Genomic DNA, 25,479 nt, shown 5'->3' on the forward strand with positions numbered 1-25,479 from the left:
TTTCATCAGTATTTCTATGAGTTTGTACCGATATATATGGTTCAGGCTTCCATACAGCTGGAGCCAAAAGCTGGTCTAATTTTAAAAGATGAATAAACAAGCTTAGTGATCACCCAAGATCACCCAATTGGAAAGTGTCAGAGCTGGGATTAAAACCTTCATGTGGTCTGCATCTTGCTGGTACTCTTTCTACTTTGTATTTAGCTTTCATATGCTATTTTTTATAGTCAATTTCACATGTCAATCTGTCTGGGCCACATGGTGCCAAGATCGTTGGTGATATATCATTCTGCATGTGTCTGGAAGAGTGTTTGTGAATGAAATTTGAATCAGTAGACTGAGCAAATCAGATTGCCCTTTCTAATGTGGATGGGCCTTACCCAAGCAATTGAAGGCCTGAATAGAAGGAAAATACTGTGTAAGGAGGAAGGAACTTTACCTGCCTGTCTCCGTAAGCTGGGACATCAGCCTTCTCCTGCCCTCCGACTAGAACTTACAGCATTGGCTCTCCTGGTTCTCAGCCCGTTAGTGAGGCTGGAACTACACTGTGTCCTCTTTAGTCTCTAGCTTGCCAACTGCAGATTTTGGGACTTTCCAGCCTCTACAGTTATGTGAAAAAAATATACACACACACACACACACACACACACACACACACTAGAGGCCCAGCGCATGATATCGCATGGCTCCTCCCACTCGCGGGCCACCAGCCTTGATGCAATCAGAGCCTGTGGGCCTCAGGGGAGGGCCCGAGAGGTGCTCCATGCACCTCATGGTGACCTGTCGTTTTATATATATATATATATATATATATATATATATATATATATATATATATATATATATATATATATATATATATATATATATATATATATTTTTAGAGGCCCGATGCATGAAATTTGTGCAAGAGTAGTCCTTCTTTCCCCTGGCTGCTGGCACCAGCTTACCTCTGGCACCTGGGACCTGGGCTTCCCTTATAGCCCTGGCTTTGTCTGGAAGGACATCCAGTCTAATTAGCATATTACTAATATATATATATATATATATATATATATATATATATATTCTCTTATTGGTTCTGTTGCTCTGGAGAACCCTGATGAATACAGCACTGCACTAATTTTAAGTTTGTTTGTTTATTATTGAAGCATTATTACCTAATAGTATATTAGACACTAAGGGGACAGACTAGAGAAGAATGAATTAAGACTGCAGATTACTTAAAGATGTTAGAAGAGTTGCAGCTACACAAACCCATTTAGAAAATGTAAGTAAGAGAAATAATAGAAGCTAAACTCTGCATGATGTTTAAGATTATGGATCAAACAGGGATATTATTATATCCAGGGCAACATTTCTAATTCAGTGGTGCCTGGCTTGTTCAGGTGGTTCAATGCCTGAAAATTGAGGTGCTTTTTTGTGGCACCCCATGAAATTTTAATGCACTTATTTTCATCAGGAATCAGGAATCATTTTTCCAATGGAAAATGTGACTAGATTATGTAAGCCATATAACAGTCACAGCTGTGAGTATGCATATTTGCAACAAAACTAGCTGAAGAAGGAAGAATGATTAGCATGTTCTTTGTTAATATTCATTTGCTTTATTACCTGCTTTTGCTTGTCAGCATGTATAATAACAGATACTTGAAGCATACAAACTTTATGGGGAAAATTGAGTTTTTAGAAAAATTTCCATTAATTTTTCAGATTTTCAGAGCATCACTGGGGGCTGCTATTCTAATGTATGCATATCCCCACTGAATATCTGACATATGAATGCATGACTTTTGGGGGGGAATATGGCTTTTTTTCTGGAAAAAGTTTACTTAGCTAAGCGAGTGTTTTAGTCTGTTTCTTTTCAGTTGTCATGATATATTTGGATATACTAGTATTTACCCTAGTTTTGGTGCTGAGGAGACTTGAAACTGTCTTATAGAAATTATCTCTGTATATTGGCTTGGGTTTATTGCAAGATAAAAAAAAAAACAACCACTTTGGATACTGACTTGAGGATCATTTGCAGCACAAGATGGGAAGATGAGGGGATGAAGTGAACAGCTAGAAATTCAGAAATAATACCTGCAAATCACAAGGTCTGTTCATTATCTTTCTCCACCTTGGTTACACATCCCGTGCCCTGCATTTCAGTATCCATGGCAATGGGATTGTTTTTTTTTGTCTCCCTAATCAGAACATTTGTAAAATGAAATGTTGATTCACATTTGCTTGTAAGAATTCTTTGGAGTGATGGAGAACTATTGGGGGCTGGGGAGAAAAAAGCAAGAACAACCATGCTGGTTTTATGTTTTCTCTGCATGTGCAGAAATTTAATTATCCAGTCACCTCAGTTCTCAGCAGAGTAAATTACAGTCTTGGCCATTAATTTGTATGTAAATGCCACCATTGTAGGAAAACAACACAACACTTGGGTCCCATCAAGAAATTCCCTTGTAGGAGGCATACAAATTAGAGAGCAGAGCTTGAAAGCAACAGGAAGGTTGACAGTTTAGCACTTGCTCCTGTCCAGGTCAGCCTTGTTGCAGTGATGAAACAGCTTAGAGTGATTGTCAAAGACCACCAGAAAACATTTGTACTCAAGAGTTCAAATAGTGAGAAATGAGGATCCAGTGAGTGCAAATACAGGTCTGTTCAGAATATCCCTACAATCAGCCAATCACCCTACCCTTCAATGTTTTCACAATGCTTCTTCTCATATCTTGGATGAGTTTGGCCTGATGGGGAAGAGAAATAAATCTTAAAGAGACTAAAGAAGCCCTGGATACAGGGCATATCCCTTAGTCAGGGGTGGGGAACGTCAGGTCTGTGGGCCGTATAAGGCCCACAAAAGCATTTGGTCTGGCCCTGCCAAGGCATTAGGGGTGAGTTAAATAGATGTTTGACCAAATATAGCAGGCTAATTTTTAAGTTGATAATTTTATATGGCCTGTGAATGATGTTATAAATATCCAAATGGCCCTTGGCAGAAGGGCCTTAAGTGGTTAATAGCTAGCAATACAAATTCCTGTCCAGAGATGCAAGGAAAATTTGGGGATGATATAGACAAACACTTTCCTCTTCGTGGTAAATAAGGTGAGCTGAGTATGGCATCAGGCGAGTTGTGGCAGCATTGTCTGTATTCAGGGTCTTCTAGGTTTGACATTAGTTAGTAGCTGTTGGCTGTTGGCAATAGGGTCCAATAACTAGATACATACAGCGGTTAGACAAGAGCTAAATGAGGGTAGCATTTCAAGCCTTACCTAGAAACTCAGACTACAAATCAGAAAACCAGAAGAACTTCCCAGGTATGCACAGTGGGGATCAGAAAGATGCTCCATTTAGTGGGCACTCTGGCCCTCAGATATCTTTTCTAGGGCTAGAGCAGGGGACAAGTTCTAGACCTCATTGGCTTGGAGCCTTCTCAACTGCACAGAAATGGCTCAAGACTGGGAACATTTCAGTCAATAGGGGAGGCCCTCATGCCTTGCAGTGGGGAGCTATAAGGCTACTATGGGATATAGCTTTACTTCAACTGCTTTAAAAAAACTTTATTGAGGTACAATTGAAATACAATAAAATGCATGTGTGTAATTTGATGAGTTTGACTTATTATTATACATGTGAAGCCACCACCACAATTAAGAAAACAAACATTTATATCACTCCAAAAGTTTCCTCATGCCCCATGGTCATTCAGTCTTCTTTCTCAGTAGCTTCCCCTCCCACCAAGAAAACTACCGGTCTGTTATTTATAATAACAATCTAATATTTAAAATTTTCTAGAATATTGTATAAATGGAATCATATAATGGGTACTATTTTTTTTACCAGTGTAGTCTTTTTTGACTTTTTTTTTTTTCACCACTCAGCTAGTGCACTTGAGATTTATCCATATTGCTGCAGATATAAAGAGTTGATTCCTCTTGATTGCTGACTAATATTCCAGTGCATCGATATATCACAATTTGTTTATCCATTCACCTTTTAGGTTACTGTTGATGTACTTTTGGGTTACTTCCAGATTTTGGCTACTACAAATATAAGCGTCTATGAACATTTGTGTAAAAGTCTTTGTGTGGACATGTGCTTTTTTTTTTTTTTCCCTTTGGGAAAATATCTAGCAATGGAGTGGCTAAGTTACATGGTCAAATATATGCTTGAATTTTTAAGAAACTACTAAAATTGTTTTATCATTTTACATTTCCACCAGGAGTGTACAAGAATTTTTGATGCTTTACTTCCTTGCCCTTAATATGGTCACTTAAAAAAAAAACTTTAGTAATATATAATTTTGGCTTTAATTTGTGTTACCCTGATGTTAAACATCTTTTCATTTGCTTAGAGGCCATTTGCACATATTAGTTTGTAAAGTGTAGGTTTGAAAACTTTTATTGGGTTGTTTGTGTTGAGTTATATTATTATTGAATTGTAAAGGTCTTTTTCTTTCTGGGTACAAGTCCTTCATCTGACATATGTGTATAAATATTTTCTCTTAATCCGTGGCTCGGCTTTTCATTTCTTAATGATTTTCAAAGAGCAAAAAGTTTTAAATGTTGATGAAGTCTAATTTATCAGTGTTGCCTTTATGGTTCATGCTTTTGCATATTTTAAGATTGCAAACATTTCTCCTGTGTTTTTCCCCTCGGAGTTTTATAGTTTAAAGTTTTAGAATCAGAACTACAAACACATGCTGTGCTTTTCACCCCCAGGACTAGTTTGTAAACTATCAGTTGGAACCCTTGTGCACTGTTGTTGGAAATGCAAATTGATGCAACCATTTTGGAAAACAGTATGGAGTTTGCTCAAAAAATTAAAAATGGAACTGCCTTAAGACCCAGCAATTCCTCTTCTGGGAGTATATCCAAAGAAACCCAAAACACTAATTTGAAAGAAGATATGCACCCCTTTGTTTATTTCAGGATTATTTACAATAGCCAAGATGTAGAAGCAACCCAAGTGCCTATCTATCAATGAGTAGATAAAAAAGTGGTGGTACATATATACAATGCAATATTACTCAGCCATAAAAAAGAATGAAATCTCATTATTTGAGACAGTATGGATGGACCTAGAGGATATTGTGCTAAGTAAACTATCTTTCTTTATCTCTGGTTAAATTCTTGACTTGGAGTCTACTTTGATGTTAACCCCTAGAGTGCCGGGGAGCGCGATTGAACTCCTCCTGTCTTTCGCCAAAAGTGCCGGGAGCACTATCAAAGCTTCGAAATGGCGTCCAGTTCTAAGTCTGCTTTTATTAGTGATGATGATATTGTTAAATATGTCAATGTAGTAAAGGTTTCCTTAAGTTTTTGAATATGTAACTTCATTTACTTGCGATTCATAGTTTTTTTCCTAAACTGCTATAAAATCAGCAAAAATGCCTTGGCAATTTTAGCATAGTTCCTAGGATATTGGTTGGCACTCAAAGTTAATATAACTGCACCAGCTTCCTTATTTGCAGTTTGCATAACATATCTTTTTAAATTCTTTACTTTTAACCTGTTGTGTATTTATATGTAAAGTGTGTTTCTTATAGTCATCGTATAGTTGGGTCATGCATTTTTATTGCCTGACAATGTCTGCTTTCAAATAGGATATTTATTTTATTTGCATTTAGTGTATGAATATTATTGTGTTTAGTTATGTCATTTTGATGTTTGTTTTCTATTTGTTGCATCTGACTTTTATCATCTGTTACTTTTGTTGTTTTTAGCATGCAATTTTAATTTGTTGTTGTTAATCCTCATCCAAAAATATTTTTCCATTCATTTTTAGAGAGATTGGAAGGGAGAGGGAGAGTCAGAGAGAAACACCGATGTGAGAGGACACATTGATTGGTTGCCTCCTGCATGCACCCCGACCAGGGCTGGGAACCTGCAACCAAGATATGTGCCCTTGACTGGAATCAAATCTGGAACCCTTCAGTCCATGGGCCAGTGCTCTATCTACTGAGCCAAACTGGCTAGGGCAATTTTCATTTTTCTATTAAGGTTTTAGTTATACCTTTTAGCATTGTCTTTATTCAGTGGTTGCTATAAGAATACATGCACATCTTTAGTTTATCACAGTCCATTTCAAGTTTAATATTTTATCACTTTGCAACATTTACTCTTTGCATTATACCACTTTACAATGATTTTTATTTTGCAGCAGTATAAATCATTACTTCTCTCTCTTGTGTTACTGTTATCTTACATTTTATTTCACCACATTTTATTAACTCCCACAATGCAATAGTATATACTTTCTTCACTTATCTTTAGAAAAAGTTAAAGGAGAAAACATCAAATTTTTTTTTTTTGCATTTATCATATGCAAAATTGCTCTTTATTCTTCCCTGGGATTGGAAAGTTACATTTTTACCAATCTCTTTCACATGAAGAAATTCCTGTAATATTTTTTTTTAAGTGTAGGTCTAATGAATTTTCTATTCATTGACATAAAAATGTGTTGATTTTACATTCCCTTTTCAAGGATAGTGTCTCTGGATATAGAATTTAATATTATTATTTTTTATTTCAGCACTTACATGTAATTTCTGACTTTCATTTTTCCGAGAGAAATCAGTTTTCATTTGTATTATTGTTCTCCATTTTAAAATTTTTTTTCTCTTCCTACTTTCAAACATTTTACTGCATCTTTAATTTTCAGCTAGTTGACTATGATGTGCTTAGCTGTTGAACTTTCTAACTGTTGCCACAAATTTTGAATCTGTATATGAATTGTTTTTTTTCCACCAAATTTGGGAGATGCTCAGCCATTATTTTTAAAATATTTTTTTTTCATTTTTTTGTTTTTTTCCCAATTACACATATTTTAGACAACTTGATATGCCATCAGTGTTCACTAAGGCTTTGTTTATTTTTTCCAAATTTATGTTCTTCAATTGATTTCTTTCTATTGAGATCTCTCAAAGTTTATTGCCATCTCTAATCTGCTATAAAACCAGTCCAAGAATTATTTTTATTTCAGAGATTTTATTTTTAAGTATAGATATATACTTAGTTCTATTTTATTGTTTCTATTTTCTGTTGAGATTATCCTTCTGTATATTTATTATTATCACTTTTCCATTTGATTCTTTGAGCATATTTATAGTAGATGATTTAAAGATTTTTGTCTTCTTTATTCAACATCTGAGTCATCTTTGGGCTAGTTTCAATTGACTGCTTCTTTTCTTGCTGATTCACATTTTTCTTGTTTCTTTGTATGTCTAGTAATTTTTGATTTACAGTGGACATTAAGGATGAAATGTTATAGAGGCTTTGTATTCTTTCATCTTCCTGTACAGAATGTTACTTTTTGTTTTAGCCCCAAATTTAATTACTGCTGGGTTCCTTTGAACTTGTGAAGTATTGATTTTATACTTTGTTACTATGGGCTCAATTCACTTTTACTTTTAGTCTCACTTCTAAGATTACTATTCTAGAGTTTTAATGGAAAACCTGGAGTGTTAACCAAGCCCCTCTAACTTGGCCAGCTTCAAGTTCCTAACTTAGTCTCCCTCGAGGAAGGATACAGCCAAACTGTCTGCTCAAACGTTTAGCCCTGTAGCTGTTACTTTTCTGGGTTCCTTAGATTCTCCCCCATGCATTCATAGTTCACGTTTGAGCCAAGTGTTTGAGATAAGTTTGTATGAATGTTTGGGGTTCCCCTCTCTTTTGTCCCCTCCTTTCTGGGGTTTCTCTGTCTATTTCCAGCTGTTCTAGCTGCCCTGAATTTTGTACACACAAGTCAATAGGCTTCAGATTTCTGCCTGAGTCCTAGGTGCCCTGTCTCATTGACTTAAGAGTACTTTCAGCAGAAAAGCAATGTGACTATGTATCTCACTCAATGAAGTTTCTTTCTTTCAAAAATTGGGTTTCCTCCAATGTCTACCTGCCCTTGCTCATTCTCTGTGTCTTAAAATAGTTGGTTTACATTTTTTGTCTGAATTTATTTATTTTTTATATATTTTATTGATTTTTTACAGAGAGGAAGGGAGAGAGATAGAGAGTTAGAAACATCGATGAGAGAGAAACATCAATCAGCCGCCTCCTGCACACCTCCTACTGGGGATGTGCCCGCAACCCAGGTACATGCCCTTGACCGGAATCGAACCCGGGACCTTTCAGTCCACAGGCCGACGCTCTATCCACTGAGCCAAACCGGTTTCGGCTGAATTTATTATTATTAGTAGTAGGTTAATTCAAATCACTTGCTCTGCTGTTATTAGAACTGGACTCCTCAAGGCTATAACTTATGTATGTCACTAATTTTTATAAAAGATTTTCTGTTTGACTCACTCATAGTTAACCATTACATGTGCCATCTCTTTGTTTATATATGAAGTAGAGTTATCAAAACCTTTCATACAAGGTGTAGGGTGAGAAAACAGGTGTGTACAGGAGAACCAGATGCTAATTCTTCCTCTGTCACTAACTAGCTATTTGACTAAAATAAGTCTCTTAAGTAGTCAGTCTCACCTTAGGTTCTGTTCTATAGCATGAGGGAATTGGATTACATCGAACATTTTCAGTGTCAGGATTCCTATTTTTTCTATTTCCCAATAGAATCTTAACAATAAACCATATTATGTGAAATAGCCCTGATTGGGTAGATGGTTCATAGCTCAGCCTGCTTAGCACAGCCATCCCTATCTCAACTTATATGGTGGCATTGAAGCTTCTTTCAGGAACCCTAGACTTCCATAGAACATAGTTTGAAAAAAAATCAAGGCTGGCTGATTTATAAATATATTTGCCTATTTTGCCTGAATCCAAGAATGGCTGAATTGTGGTGGCCATTTTCTTAGGATCTGAAATGTGCAGTTGTTACCTTTGACTTTCCTTCTGTTTTTTTTTCACTTTAATCAGCATCTTATTATTTTTATCCTTATGCAACCACCATGGGCAGACATTTGCTGTGGGTATTTGCCAGCTATTCTATATAAGGGTTTTCCTTTCCTATAATTGTAGCTAAAAGTAGCGCCCAGGACTGCACCACCAAGCACAACCCACCCCCACCTATCTCTACTTCCCATCTATAGGATATGAGTAGTTCTTTCCTCCATCTAGTTGCTCCTATGTGGGTGGGAAGAAATTAATAATCTTGGAGCTGTACTAATCATTTAGAAATTCTTTCTTCATCTGTAAAATAGCAGCAGACAGGCATAAGATAATCTCCTTGCCTTACCAGTTGGTGGTTTTGTTGTCTTAAAGGAAACAACAAAATGAGCAGGTGTTGGGCACTGCCCACTTCCATAGAGCATTGCCAACTCTTACAGAGCGACAGCATTGCCAGCTCTTACAGAGCGCTCCACCTCCAGACTTGGGGAAAAGAGTGGTGAGGTAAGGAAGGCCATGCAACCCACATATCAACTTAATCTTCTCCTTTCTGATCCTTGTTTCTTCTATCCTTCTCCCACAACAACTCTTATGATGAGTCTTTAAGGTATACATTGCAAGAACAGGAACAGGCACATTCTTTCCTTTGCATGTAACTACAAGGCATTATAAAAGGGTTTCTACACAGGGCACTGCCATGAGGGGACATAATTGTAATAGTTAACATATAAGCTGGGCATGTGCTAAGTGCCTTTATATGGTTTATCTCATTTGGTCCTGGCATGGTATAGCTGTGGGCAGACCACTTGCTTAGGCCTTAAAATAGCAAATAGAAGATTCAAACTCAGTCAGCTTGACTCCAGATTCCACATCCTTAACCACGCTTGTTTTAACTGATGTTACACTTGACAGGGATCTACCTTCCTCTCTTAAATGTGCAAGATGGAGATATCATTTCCTCTGCCCCTATCTATTTAAAATAGGAATAAATTATTAAAGTTAGCGGGAGGGACAATATGACTTCATTGAAGTGGGACTGGATATCTGTGGGTCTATACATAGCTCTCTCTTCGTGTCAAAGTCATGATCTTCCTGCCAGTGCAAGAAGCCCACAGTAGCACCTTAGTAGTGTGTGAACAAAGGGAAGAGGCTAAGTGGCTGTGCATTAGAGAGAGTTCAGAAGAGTCTGATGTGTAGGTGGTAGCTAAGATCTCTGCATTCTGTGATTGAGGAAAGGAACAAGAATAACTTCAAGATATATCTACAGCCAGGGTAATTGTGCGACTTTTTTCTGTTATTTTAGCAAGCTAATTAGATGAAGGGGTGAAGATTTTAATACAAATCCCTACTGCACTGTTCCCGGGTTACTTAGCTTGAAAGGGGTTTGAACTTGGTATTTGATATGCCATTACATATCAGATAAGTGCCACAACTTAGGTGAGACTTTGTGATTATCAAAGATTTCAGTTGAGTGAAATCCAGATTCATTATTTAGTTGTTGACATAGATTCATTACAAGGTGAGTAGTTGGGGTTTTTCTTTTTCTTGTTTATTTTTATATTTATTTCTAATGCATTTTTTCTTTCATCACCATTTATTCCCTCTATGCCCACTTCCACCTCCACCACCACCCCCAATCTCCACAATCACTGGAATAATTCATAAAGACAAGTAAAGATTTTAGTGTGAAAACATAGCCCATTGGCGAGAGAGCTTGGAAGATAATGTAGCAAACTCATGGATGTGGGACACTGGAGACCCATGTTTGGTCCTGGCATGGTATAGCTGTGGGAAGACCACTTTGCCTCTTTGGGCTTTGGTTTCTCTTTGTGAAAATGAGAATAGATAGATGCTTATGAAAATTCTTTCCAGTCCAACCTATGTGATTTTGTCTTAGTGACAAAACAAGTTATATTGATTTTGACCAGGATTTAAGATGTTGTTTCCTTGAGACAGCAGAGGGTTAGAAGGAGATTATGTGGTAATTTATAACATTGTCTTTGGAGCAAGACAACCTGGGTTTGAATATCGATCCCACTGTTTATTAACTGCTATTATTGTGGCAAATTGCTAACCTCACTTTCCTCATCCACACAATGGGGATAATAAAGTACCTATTTCATTAAGGGTTACTGTGAGGAGTAAATAGACTAACATATGCAAAGTTCCAGAACAATGACTGGCACATGATAAGTGCTGTATATCGGGTTGATTTTATCATTGTAATAGTGCCACCATGGACATACTTTGCTGCTCAGTGGTTTCCAGGAGGGATGGGTGGTTTTGCTATTTAGGCAGAGAATTCCCTGAGACCCTTGGGGAGTAAGGCTAAGGATAGCATGGCAGGTGTGTTTATAATCCCATAAGGAGCAATAGCCAGTTATACTGCAGCTTGTCTATAAGCATTCACTCCCACATGGATTAACCATTCTTCTCACTGCTCTTTTCTTCTCACAAAGGAGGCAACCTCCTGGCAGATTTCAGGGTAGGAGTGTCAGAGTTCTCTCATCTTCCCCTGAAAAGTAAGCTAGATATGGCTCTAGTGTCCTGATGCAATGATGTCTGGTGATATGCACAGTGGCTAAGAATATAGGTTCTGTGTTTAAGCCTCAGCTTTGCTACTTAACTAACTGTGTTGCCTTGGGCAAGTTACTGAACTTCTCTGTGCCTCTGTTTCCCATTTTTACAACAGGAATAAGAATAATCTCTACTTCCTGGTCTTGCTATGATGATTAAATGAGATAATACACGCAACGTTCCAAGAAAGGTGTCTGGCATATAGTATGTGTTTAGTAACTGGGAAATGTTACAATTACTATCATGATTATTGTATCAGTGAGGCGAATCTTGCTCTGTGGGTGATCAGTGACTTACTGGAAAAAAAACAATAACAACACCACCAAGGACCACATACTGATAAATTAATGAATTCTAATTACTGATTTTATATGTGGGGAAATATCCATGAGCTGACTCACTTAATTTGAAATTGATGACGTATGACCAATTAAATTTTAAAAATGCCTGCCTAGAAATACAAGTAGAATGGAATCTCAGAGATGAAAAGAGCTCTAAACAGATGTCTAATCCATCCACCCCTCCTGTGCATATATCCCTCTGTCTCCCTCCCAGGTGTGTAGCTGGTTTTATACGCTAAAGGTGAAGTTTAATTTTGCCTCACTATGTCTCTGGATGTCTCCCCTATGTGATGGTTCACCCCATTCCAGAGTGCAGTGCCCAGCATGTTGAGACATGAGCAGGCAGCTCATTGTGATGGTTTTCTGTTGGAATGCATTGGATTATGAATGGAAAATCTAGTCTCTTCTGACACTTAGCTCACGTCCTCCCATGGCACCGGTCACAGCTGATAGAATTGAGTGAACTGACAACAATGTGCTCCCATGTTCTTGGATTAGCTGCTACCCTCCCCCCCTCAAAAAAAGAGAGAAACATAAAATTTTAATGCCTGTGGGCAGGAAGTTGGGAGTCGGAGAATTTAGATCAGGGGTCCTCAAACTTTTTAAACAGGGGGCCAGTTCACTGATCCTCAGACTGTTGGAGGGCCGGACTATAGTTTAAAAAAAAAAGTATGAGCAAATTCCTATGCACACTGCACATATCTTATTTTGAAGTAAAAAACCAAAACGGGAACAAATACAATATTTGTATTTGCATGTGGCCCGCGGGCCGTAGTTTGAGGACCCCTGATTTAGATCAAGAAAAGACCTGGGAAATGATCCAGATGTTAGGAATGACCCACAGATGAAGAAGCAGGGCCAGAGAGGTTAAGGGACTTGGCGACAGGGGTTCAGCTAGTTAGTGTGAGTATGCAGAATAAGGATTACTTCCACCAGCTCTCTCTGGTTCTCCAGCATGGGGATTAGAAATGTGGCCTCGAGAGGCAGGCTGCCTTAATTCAAGTCTTGATTCTATTGTTTATTGGCAGTGTTATCTCAGCCAGCTGTAGACTTCTCCCTGCCTCAATTTTCTTACTTGGAAAATAGGAATAATAATAGAGATTTTGTGTGGGTTAAATGAGATAATATGTGTAAGGCACTTAGGACAGTTGCTGGCACATAAAACATATTCAGAAAGTGCTTGTTATTATTACTAGTCTCCCAAAGAACCTCAAACATATCAACTCTTACATGAGCCAGAGAATTAGTGTTTTGACCAGACTGGTGTTTTAAAGTATTTTCTCTCACTTAAAATATGGCTTTTTAATGTCTGCTTAGCTTCTGATTCAGAAGTGATCTTAGGAGCCATCTGTGAATTAGCAACCACATTCTTCCCAAGAATCATTGTGACTTTTGGATGGAAGGAGGAAATTTTCAAAAAATAATTTCTCATTATTTTTCATTTCCAAGTCACATTCAGAAAATATTTACAGAGTCGTCTGCCATGTGCCTGGCACAGAGATCAGGCCTGGAGGGATGCAGAGCTGGGCAGTCTGATGTACTCTTACCCTCATGTGTGCACACATTAGGTGGAATGGTTGGCAATTACACAGGTAATTCTGCCACGCTCTGGAGCGAGCACTGCCAGGGCAGGGCATAGAGAGACTTTACAGAACGTGGAAGGAGACTTGAACATGATTTAAGGGGCCAGGAAGGGCTTTCTGGAAGAACTGATGTCAATGCTGAGACCTGAATGTGAGCTAGATTCTTGACTAGTCTGGATCGGGGCTGAGGAGTGTTCCAGGCACAGGGAACTGTGTGTATGTGGTGGGGAGAGTGCTTCAGGATTGGGATAAAACACTGGGTGTTCACCAATTTATTCAACACTTAACAAGTGTCTATTAAGCACTCACTATGCAACAAGTATTGTTTTACATAATGGGTACACATGAGTTAACAAAACAGGTGATGTCTTTATTTTTATAGAAGTTATGGAAGAGAAGAGAGAAAGATGGAAAGTGCTATGAACTGCTTAAGGCAGGCTGTGGAAAGTGATTAGGGTAGAGTGACAGTGGAGCCAGGGTAGGGAGGGTTCCAGGCAGAAGATCAACAAAGGCAATGAACTCTAAGGCGGGGATAATTTGGGCATGATGGAGAAACTGAGAGAGGACCTGTATGCTGGGATGTGGGGAATGTGGGGGAAGCAGTATAAGTAATTCAAACGGTATTTGGGTTGGGTTGTTGGTGTTGAGAAAGGCATTAGAACATTTCTAGTAGAAACAGGATCATACACACACACACACACACACACACACACACACACACACTATGGATGTCTCTTTCCAAAACCAGGAAGCTTTTGGCAAATCACAGTTGGCTCTGGGTTTTAATAGCTGAGATGAAGCAAAGAGCTTTTCTGTCACAGTGACTAGGTCTGCATGAGGCACGTGCATGGATAATGGCCCTCTTCCCAGTTATGAGAACGTGTCAGCACCATAACAAATCAGCAGGGCTGCCGGCTCAGCAAGCGGGCTCATTGTGTAGATTAGGGCTGTCCCCATGGTTTCTCCTGGGTTCTCGCCATGCACTTCTAATTACCCCCCATGAGCTGTCTCTTCCTGTTTATTCATTTGAAATCAAATGTGTGTTCCAACCATGCTTTAAATGCTTTCTGTCCAATTTGGGACTGCTTGGTCCAGACCAATTGCCCATGCTCTTCTGTTTCTCTATGATGGTCTATCTCTGTATTCTTTTAAAAAATTTTTTTCTTTATTGATTAAGGTATTACATATGTGTCCTTTTCCCCTCATTGCCCTTCCCCCCTCCCCCCTCCCCACTCATACCTTCACCTCCCCCCCCCCCCTCCCCGGTGTCTGTGCCCATTGGTTAGACTTATGTCTCTGTATTCTTGTGGGCCCTGAAGGAGACTCATGGCTCTTGTTTGCTCCCAGTGAACAGCTTTGGAAATGATGAAGAGCTGTGCACATCTTCTGACACTGACGAGGAGGTGATGAAGCAGTTTGAGATTTCTGTGTCCCGGTCCCAGAGCTTCCGGTCAAGAGTGTCTGAGAAAGGCAAGCAGACAAGATCGGAGCAGAAACCAAAAGTCTGCCATTTGCTCTCTACCGGGGAAGAGGACAGATCCCGGGTGTCTGCCTGTGAAGGTATTCTTTGCATCCAACCTTCCTCTATCTAGACCAGGGATGGCCAACAGAAGAGCACCTCTGATTCATGTAACTCTGCACTTGCTTCTGTGAGTCACTAGAGGGAGAGTAAGTGGGGCAGGAGCCAGGGGCTGGGACAGGGAAGGGGCTGCTCCACACTTCTCAGGGGAATGAAGGCGGGGCTGGGTGGGGGTGGGGATGGGGGTAGGGTGGGGGGCTGCAGGGAGCTGGAGATGGAAGGCAGAAGTGCCGAAGCCTAGACCCTGATCTGTGGGACCCCTTCCTTCCTGTAGTTACTGCTTTGTGCATGTTGAGCACTAATGACCAGAATGGTATTTATCAAGCTTTATAACATCTTGTTTCCCTCTGATAAGTTCAAAAACTTTATATACCTGTCTGCTAACATTGAAACCCTGTGCCTTTGCTCCCATCTGCAATGTTGTCTATTTTCCACATAGTTATGTAACCTCAGATGAGTTTTGAAGCCTTTCTTTTAATAGTTTGTATTAGTAAGACAATAGGTATGCTTTATTTTCCAAATAAAAACATGCATCATAATAATATTGAATAACCTTTCTCAAACCACACGTGCCCTGCACTCTCTCCCTCATTCCCCATAGTTTCTGCCCCCCGCCCCTCCCCACACATACACATACACACACTTCCACAGGAAACTAGCTGGGCAAGTGCAAGGTCTTATGCCTTCCTAGCATCTTTATACTAAGTTTACCTTCCATAGGAGGGAGGGGAGGACACTCGGGGGCAGGGTAAGCACAGCTTGTGACGGAGGGAAGGGCTTGTTAAGTGTCCTCCACTTACACAAAATAACCTGGAAAATGAACAGGGCAATACACCTTAGTGCTCTCCCCAGCGAAGGTCAGGCATCTGTCTCTCCTAGGCCGAGACCCCGGTGTAGGCACAGGACACCGGGAAAGGGAAGAGGCTGTGAAGGGTATTTGGTACAAAGCTAGAGAACATGTCATGCCGTGCACCTCAGTGACCTGGTCTGAACGACCTGGCTTCTCTAATCTGTTCTGTCTTTCCTTTTGGCCTGTGGCCAGTCAAACCAAGGGGGGCATAGTTATAGCTCCTTCGTGGTTTTTCAACACATAGCGGTAGTAAAAGGAAAGAGAAAAGGGCAAGACCAAAATTGAGAGGAGATGGAGAGGAAATTTCTGACTTGGCATGTGGACGAGGCAGGCAGAAAAAGAATAGAGGAAAAAGAAAAGGAGAACTAACAAAAAGAACCCTATTTTTTTTCCAGCAGGAATATCATAATTTGCTATCCATTATGTAATTTTACTTCTTGATATGGGCAACATAACATATTTTATTGCTATACTTTTTAGCCCAAGGTGAGCCAAGACATAAATGCCTTATGTAACCAAAGCATAATGCTGACCGCCCATCATGTCCTTATAGCCCCTCCTGCTTTACTCTCTGTCTCTCACGTTATATCATAGCATTCCTCCCTCTCCATTGAGAGGGCACGTGCTAGCTAATGAAAGTCAATAGCAGTTCATTCCCTAGGAGTAGCTTGTTTAATTCTAAAGCTAATGGCCCCATTTCCCAGAAGTCTAAGTGTCTAGTTTCTGATTTATTCAATTGGCTGATGTTCTGAGAGTTCTGACAACCACTGAACCTCTCCCCTTCCTGAAATTAGCAACAACTTTTGTCATCACTGGTGATTCTAAAATTTTTGACAGCTGGTGATACAAAAGGTAAATTTTTCTCTACTGGAGAGAGGAAAAAGTCCACTATGGTGAATGAATTACCTGTAGATTTTGAAGAAAAACAGGGGGATTTTCATAGGAATAAATAACTGCATGCTAAATTTAATTGTATGATTTTTTATGTGTTATTTATTTTTGTTCATCTTTAGATCAGTGAATTTGTTTCAGTAATAAAGAATAATGATGAGATTAAGTTTGTACCCCAAGAAGATTTTTTTGGTTTGCTATCTATTTAGGTTTTTTTTTTTTTTTCACTCTACCTTAAACATGAGTATCTACAGTCAAATTTAATTGCAGACAATTCTTACTTTAAAAACACATTCAAAATGTTGGACAGATGAAATTAAAGGTCCAAATTCAAGTAAAATCTGAACCTCGAATGAGTTACTGGTAGGTTGTCTCATGTTTCAGCTCAAGTGAGATCCTTCATTAGATTGAGTGTGAGGTTATTTTAGAACCAAGACAATGCGGTCTTCTTATTCTAGCCAAGTTCTCTCTTGCCACATGTATCTGACTTAGTGTTATTTTGCATTAATTGTCACTGCATTCCTGCTCATGTCAAAGAGGGCTTGGGCTAAGTGGTCTGGATCAGAGGCTATGCATCAGACCTTTAGGCATGAAAGGCAGGCCAGCTGGGCAGTAGAATCATACAGTTCTGAAATGCATAGGAATGGCTGTTGAGAAAGCTAGGCTTAAACTCTCAGGTATGAGCAGTGTAAGCAGTCCACAGGTGAAATTTCATCTCCAGGGATCTCTCAGTTCCCCTTTAAGGCCTTTCAATGGACTGATTATGTAAGATCATCTCCTTTACTTAAAGTCAATTGTTTAAGGGTTTTAATCCCACCTATAAAGTACCTGTATAGCAACAGGTACTACATTAGTGTTTTAATTGAATATGTTAGCCACAGCGAAACCTAACAATAACTATCATAGATGGCAAGCAAAAGTATTTGTATATGGGTGGTGGTGGGAGAGAGGAGTTTGGGCGTGTAAAAGAAAGTGATTGGTTACATTCCATCAAAGTGGGATATGGACTAAATAAATTCCAGAATTTCTCTGCTGAAATCTATGGGATTGATGTGACATAATTATGCCCTATAATTTATACAAAGCCAGGATACATTTCTCTGACAACAGGCAATTACTTTTCTGTATGTGTTTAAGGTGACATGATCTTCTTTAATTTAAAGTCTGGGAAGACTGCTTTATATAACGGTGAATCACCTTTCCCTTTCTTGCTCCTTGCAACTTGACTTCCACCCCAGCTTTGCTTGCCTAATTCATCCTTGAATGTCTGTCAAAGAAAATGGTTTGTTACATTAATATAGGTCTTATGTTTTTCAGTTATGAAAAGCTTTTCAAGGCTTGATGTAGCTTTCAAAAATTCTCTTATTGCTGATCTAGGTATTATCACTGTAGGAGTTGAAGTCATGAGACAATTTTATGGGAGTAATTTCTTGGCAAAGTTAGATTTTTGTGCTGAAACCCTGCTGGGTGCTACACATGTTGATGGATGACCCACTGTTTAATAGGACATTTTAGTGTTCATACATGTGAGGAATGGATGTGCTAATTAGAGCCTTGGAAGAAAATTCTGCTTTATGTTGTAGGGTTTTGCATATGCAATAGACTTTGTTTTGTTTGTCATTTTCTGTGGCCTTTTAAAAAACGTATTTGCCAAATAACTGCAAGTGCGAGTGTAAAAATGTTCTGATGTCCTATGAACGTGTCCCCGGGGGGGGGGGGGGGGCTGAACTGAATTTTTAAGAATAGGAAGGCAGATAGTGGAACTTCTCAATGGCTTTCCAGGGTTTTGAAAAATCCCAAATAAGGGGTCTGAGGTTGTGCACTGAGGACCAAGTCTGCCTGAAAGTGTTTTCATGTGGTTTGCAAAGACGATACTATATTTTTAAGTTTGCCTGTTTAATATAAATGGGTCTAGTAAACCACTGCCACCAGCACTCCATATTGCTGCACACTTGGCTGCTTCAAGTATTTGGTACCTGCCCAGCCTTTAAAGTTATTTGAAGGTTTAGTGAAGTCCACTGGTAGGAGCAGTAGATGCATGTGGCTTAGTGCTTTCAAGGAGTGGATGTTCTAGCTGAAACGTTGACTTACAGTGGAAAAAAATTGATGTCATACAGTGTATACATAAGAGCTGAATTTATAGATACCTTGTCATCTACTCACTTATTCTGTCTATATCTCTCATCCTGGGATGGGGGCTATTTGGGTAGCCTGAAGGCCAAAGAGATAAGACATCCTTGGCTACCTTTTGGATGTAGGAGGCAAGTCTGGGTGAAGTCAACAGCTTAGGAAGAAACTGTCAGTTTTTCCTTCCAATATGAGCGTAACCTAGACATTGAAGGAGAGGCAGAGGATGAACAGAGTAAGAAGAACTGAGAGAGGGGGAGAGGGAGGGTGGGAGGGAGGAAAAGAGAGAGAGAGCGTGAGAGAGAGAAGAAGAAGAAGGAGAAGAAGAAGAAGAAGAAGAAGAAGAAGAAGAAGAAGAAGAAGAAGAAGAAGAAGAAGAAGAAGAAGAAGAAGAAGGAGAGAGGGGAGGAAGAAAAGGAGGTCTGAGAAAAATACAGAGTTTGAAGGAGTCAAAAAAGATTGAGTTTTTGAGGCTTCAGATGGACAGGAGGAAAGGACAAGAGTGAGGGCTTGAGAACCTCTGTGAACAGAAATACCCAACTAGCATTTTCAGGAGCCAGTGAGGCCGCAGGTAACAGAGAGTTGGGAGGTAATAGAAAGTGAGGTTTGCTGGGTTGGATGAGGCCAGTGTGGGCCAGACAAGTAAGCAAGGCTAATATTTATGGAAGGCTTTGTGGCTACCAGGCAGGTATTATTTGATGTGTCTCTCTGATGACTTATATCATCATTTTATAGATAAGGAAACAAAGGTTCAGGCAGTTCAAATTATTCAAGTTCTTAAATCCAGAATATCTGAATCCAAGTCCAGTGTTCTTTGCATGGATCAAGTAGAGAACTTTCTACTTGAGAAAACCACTGAAGCCTTTTGAGCAGAGGGTAATATGTTGAACATGGAAGAGAAAAAAAAGAATGATAGAGTCAGGAGACCATGTGGTCTCCATAGTAGATTGCTGTTCTTGCGTCCTAGATCCATCCCCAAAGTCTTGGGGTCATTGGCTCCAACAAAATGCTAATGTGTTTAATTTATTTTCCTAATAGAAATACACATCTTTTATACTCACATTATTAGAAAGTATTTAACCTTTACCCCACATAATGAACCAATGGTCTTTTTGATTATATGGACCAAGTTTATCCACTGTATGAGTGAAATTATGTTTCTGCAGGTGTTACTTTATGGATTTTGTTTTTGGGGTTTTGATTGATGTAGTTGCTATTGCTCAGTTTCTCTAGATAAAATGTATAAACTAATAATATATTTGAAATAGTTTCCTTATTGCAAATTTAGATTTGGATGGAGCAAGGCAACTGCATTATTCTGAGAATTTGTCTTATGGTGAAGATGAGCCCACCTCTGCCCATGCACAGTCCCTATGTGAGGTGGGGGATACCAGGCACCATGGTGCATCTCCCCAGGAGACCAGTGTGGTCCACAGGCTCAGTCGCCAGTCCACAGAGGGCAGCTTGGAGATGGAAGCCGCTTTTAATAACCGGGGACTTGAAGACTCCTATGCCACTGATAGTTCCTCCGTGTGGAGTCCAGAGGCAAGTGACTTGTTTTCCGTTTTTTTCTTGCTTCAGTGTTTTGTGCTCTGTCTAGTTCTTGCTCTCCTCCCCTCCCCAACCTTCAAGAAAAGATTTCTCCAAAAAGAAAGCATTGCCTTAAATGAAGACCTAAAGAGCCTTTATTTAAATAAACTTTTGTTCTGATGACCAAGATCTGACACCTATGTGGACCAATAAAAGAATCATATAAATTTCTATCAAAATGGAAAAAAAAGAAAGAAGAATGGTGGCATAATGGGCCCAGAAACAACTAGGCTTCTTTTTTACATAAAGGAGATTTTAGTTCTTTAGAGAGACTTTTTTTATGGTTTCAATTAATTGGAATCTATTTTTATTTACTCCAAATCTTGAGTAATGATTATTTGAATATGATAATTATTTAAAAATTAAAATAAAATACTGTGGCCCTCCAAATGAAATTATACATGATATTATGATGACAATCTTACAGTATATTTGTTGGCTTTTCATTGAATTGAAGGTCTAAGAAATGGCATTAGTCTGGCCATTGACTTTGCTTTCTGAAGTAAATCTACAATAAAAGATGCTTCTAAATTTATTTTTCAATTAAAACTTACTCCAAAATATACCTAGCTAACCAAAGGTTGGACTGGAGGTGATGGTGCTAGAAACTACCATTTATTGAGCAATTACTATGTGCCAAGCACTGTGATAGGATTTCGCAAATATTGTTTTATCTTACAGGCATTCACGGTTATTCCTTATTAGCTAGATACCTCCTAAAATGATTCTGTAGCATTAAGAGATATTCAATTGTGTCTAATACCTTCACTGAAATTAATTTTGATGAAATAAGTCATATATAAATATATAAAACTTATTTGTAATTTGTGGGGATAGAGGAAGGAGAAGGGTGAATGGGTTTTGTTAGCATCAGTCTGACTGAGAAAATAAACAGGGTAAATCTCTTATTAGGGCCTGGACTGTCATAAACACCAAATGCTCACCAAGGAGAAGGAAAAAAATTACAGGAAATCATGTTCCAAATCCTGACACACTGAGGCGTGCAGAGAGAGTGTAAGGAGATGTGCACATGTGTGTACATGCCCCTGTGTTGGTGTTTCTGCTAAGGACAGTAGATGGTAACTCAGATATGTATGTGCAGCTTGTTAAAAGCAGCCCTTCATATTAGAGACACCCAAAGCTATTAACCTTATACGTTTTGTAAAACAGTTGTGCTTTCTTGTCAGTTTACTGCCAAGAGTCATACTAAATCTCACACAGTAACATTCTATTTGGCTCCCTCACCACAAAAACAAAACAGCACTGTTTACCTACCTAGTGATACTCCATCCCCTTGATCACTATGCCATTAACCCAGAATTGCTTCTCCAGGTAATCGCCCATTTGCCTGCCTCATGGAGCCTTAATAGAAGACTTGGTGTTGAGGGCACGAAGTGTTCTCAGACTCCCAAAATACCCAGACATCTCTGTGTGCTCCATTCAACCTCCTATATCTATTTTGAGACAAAAACTGTAATTTGTGCTCTTACAGTAGAACCTCAAATGCAGCTCGGAGACAGTTCCTGTAACTGCCTGCTTGGCAGGCTTAGCTCGCCGTTTAAGAATTGATTTATTTGCCTCTTAGCTGTATTAAGAGCCCTGTCTTCCCCCCCTGTATCTGGCATCGGGAACATATCGTGGGTCTGTTTACTCTGGGCCACACAGATGACATCAATACTATTTTACTAAGACAAAAGAGGCTTTCAATTTGATAGAAAAATCTTTAAACCTACATGGTTTTTTGACAATGTGGCACAAGTATTCCCATCTTAAAGAAAAACCCAGGCTATTAGAGCTAAAGGAATCCAATTTTATTTGGACTCAGAAGGAAACAGGTCATGTAGTGTGACTCCCTGTTAGCCTGATGGATTTCCATGCGCTGTGCTTCCTGGCCGGGAAGACTTTTCCCTGCACACCCAAGGCTTGGTGGGGAGGACGATGGGAAGGTGGCTGGTGATGCTGAGCACACAGGGAGGGGGGTGTCTCACTTTTCATCTGTTCCCACTGATTAACTGGTTGGCCTTGAGAAGTTAATTAAAATCTGCCAAATGGGGATAAAAATGAAGAGATTTTTACCTTGCAGGAAGGTCAAATGGTTAGTGATATTAACCGTACCCACTGGAGGAGCGGCTTTAGTTGCCTGGTGATAGGTAATATGTGTTGAAATGATTAATTGCTCTGAAAGTACCTGCCTTCACAAATCTTCATTTCAGACCATCGAAGGAAGGGGCTACGTTTTCATGGGCTGCAGTTTGAATGTCCCCATCCACAGCCTGGTCTCTGCCTGGAGTTGTCTTACTCAGTTATTTCAGGCCCCTCTCCTCTCCCAGGACTTTACCACAAACCTGCAGGTGCAGTGAGCATTTATCTGAATAGACAGCCTGAGGGATAAGTGGAGAGAGAGTCATTAACTAGGATATTTTTACCTTGGCATTGAAATTGATGACAGAACTGGGAACTGTTAACTAATATTAAGAGCAAGGCCTAAAAGGATGTGAAATTCCAAGTAGTGCATGTTTTCAACTCTCTTCTCCAATCTTATTCCCTCTGCATCTCACACAGTTACTATACACAGAAATTGCTATGGCGAAAGGTTTTCGGGAGAAAAAGGGAGACATCATGGTTCATCATAATGTTTGGGATTTTAAGCATTAATATGGGTAAATCCTGGATAGTCCTGGCTGGGCTTATGATGTTGGGGGCATGGAATGAATTACTTAGCCTTTCTAAGCCTTGGTTTCCTATAAAAAGGAAGATATTAAAATACATACCTCATTAGGTTAAAGTGAATATTTTAAAAGATAATATTTCTTAGCTGCATTTCCCGAAAAGGACAGGACATGCAACCCCAAGGAAGAGTGAGAGACATGGGAGTGAGGCAGGGAAGAACGGAGTGTCATTATGAGTATAATCAAGTTGGCACCATTAAGTGTGACTCATGGCTTGATCCTGTGGGACTGTACTCTGTGAAGCTGTACAAACTAATCTCAGGACATCTTTCCAAGGGGAGAAAAGTTTAGTGTATGAGGCATGAAGTCTCCCCACACTCTGGACTTTCTATATATGACTGCCAAGCAGGATTCTGGGACTTTCCACGTCTTGACCTCAGCAGAGAGCCTGTGGTGGGAGCTAAGAGCTATGTGGCATGGCAGGAGGTAAGGCTTTATTGAGTTTCTCCAGGCTGAAGCCACTTAGAGCCCAGACAGGCTGGGCCTGTAGGGGAAGATGGAATAAAAGGTGAGGTCAAGAAAGTCTGAAGTGCATAAAAGCAGGCTTTTGTAGTCTATAAAGTGTTTAGTATGGTGCCTGGCATAAGGGAGGGCTTAGTATATGTTATATATTATTACTTATTTTTTAACTATATTTTTATTGATTTCAGAGAGGAAGGGCGAGGGAGAGAGAGATAGAAACATCAATGACAAGAGAGAATCATTGATTGGCTGCCTCCTGCACTCCCCCTACTGGAGATCAACCCCACAATGTAGGCATGTGCCCCGACCCGGAATTGAACCATGACCTCCTGGTTCATAGCTCAGTGCTCAACCAGTGAGCCATGTTGGCTGGCTATTATTACTTATGTTCTGACAAGCAGTATAGAGATGATCACGAGTAGACTAAAATAGATGGGAATTTTAACAGAAGTCTGTGACTTGAGTTTTGAGTTGGCCTCACTCCTTGGAGACTTGCTGCTAATATTATATCTACACTAGTCAGTTGTATTCAAAAGTCTCTATAGCAACCACTTTTATGACTTGAAACCAAGAACCTCTGAATAGAAACACTCACACATGAATGCATGCATGCTCAGAGGAAAAGATAGAAGAAGCTACCCTTATTCTGCAAGAAGCCTAAATTTTCCTGGTAGACTAATGTGAATCTTAAGAGAGAGGACATTTAATAAATGTCTTCTATAAGTCAAGTCCTTTAGTTTTCACAACAACCCTATAAAGTAGGTATCCCCTTCATGTTAATATTTAGAAAAATAGGAAGTGGAAAAGATTAAATAACTTGCCCAATGTCACTGAGGTAGCAGGAGGCAGACCTGGGATTCCTAAGGCTATCTCATTCCAGAGAACTATGCACTTTTACTTGAACTCTGTTGGAAAGTTATGTTGCTGCATGTGCATTATTCTGGTGAATATATATATATATATATATATATATATATATATATATATATATATATTTAAATAAAGAGGTTTTTGAATTAGCAAAGTCTGGTGTTCCATTACATAAATAAGGACTGATTCTGATTTACAATAAGAAATCAGACCAAAGTTTAGTGATGGGCAAGAGTCATGCCTTCGGAGGGAAAATCAAATTAGATTGACATGATTTATAGTCTGTTGGAGGGTGACTCATTACAGTAAATGCAGCTCAGCTCAGTTTTCTCGGTGAGGTCATCAGATCTGACTGGCTACAGGTGAATTGCTGTCTAAAGGTGATATTTCATAATGAGGGGAGCCTGTTTGAAAATAGGTAGCACCAGTCTATTCATGGGAATAGATATTTATGGAGTCTGTTCTGAGCCAGGTATTTTTTTCACATCTGTTAAAACCTCACAACAGCACTCTATCAAGTAGGTATCTTAATGCTCTTTTTTTTTTTTCTAATGAGAGTACAGAAAGGATGGTCTATTTGGCCAGGATCAGAAAGCTAGTCAGTGGTAGATTGATGATTTCTGCTTGACACTCGTGTATACTTTCAGCCGAGGTGTTCTGTCTCCAAGTCCAATGTTGCTGCTCACTAAATGGCTGCTGGGATGCCACCCTAGACCTTCGCTACTCAAAATGTGCTTCGAGGACAACTGTGATGTCCTCCTCAGCTTCTGAAAAATGTAGAATCTCAGGCCCCACCCCAGTCCTACTGAGTAAGAATCTCCTGATGATTCAAGTCCACACAGGCATTTGAGAAGCTCTGCCCTAAGCTTTTCTCCCAGGTAGACGGAATATCTACTGAGGGATCACCTGTCCATGACCCTGATTTTATTAGGATTCTTGTCTTCAGGAGGTCCTGGCCCATAGAGCACAGGTCCAGGCTCAACCATTTCTCTTGGGACTCAAGGTAAAGTTACCCCTTGGCAGTTGTGTAGCTTACTCATTTTAGATTTTGC

The 25,479-nt window shown here is 39.5% G+C and overlaps 1 protein-coding gene across 1 annotated transcript in view; it reads left to right on the forward strand.

Annotated features, from left to right (window-relative positions):
• The window catches only part of SYT16 (synaptotagmin 16), a 237,860-nt gene that overhangs the window by 188,715 nt on the left and 23,666 nt on the right, over nt 1-25,479 (forward strand). The window contains exons 3-4 of the mRNA XM_036309320.1: nt 14,677-14,889; nt 20,065-20,321. Of these exons, the coding sequence (XP_036165213.1) occupies nt 14,677-14,889; nt 20,065-20,321 (470 nt within the window). The remainder of the gene's footprint in view (nt 1-14,676; nt 14,890-20,064; nt 20,322-25,479) is intronic.

This window comes from Myotis myotis, unplaced genomic scaffold (genome assembly GCF_014108235.1).
Source record: "Myotis myotis isolate mMyoMyo1 unplaced genomic scaffold, mMyoMyo1.p scaffold_m19_p_1, whole genome shotgun sequence".
In the NCBI taxonomy this organism is placed as follows: domain Eukaryota; kingdom Metazoa; phylum Chordata; class Mammalia; order Chiroptera; family Vespertilionidae; genus Myotis; species Myotis myotis.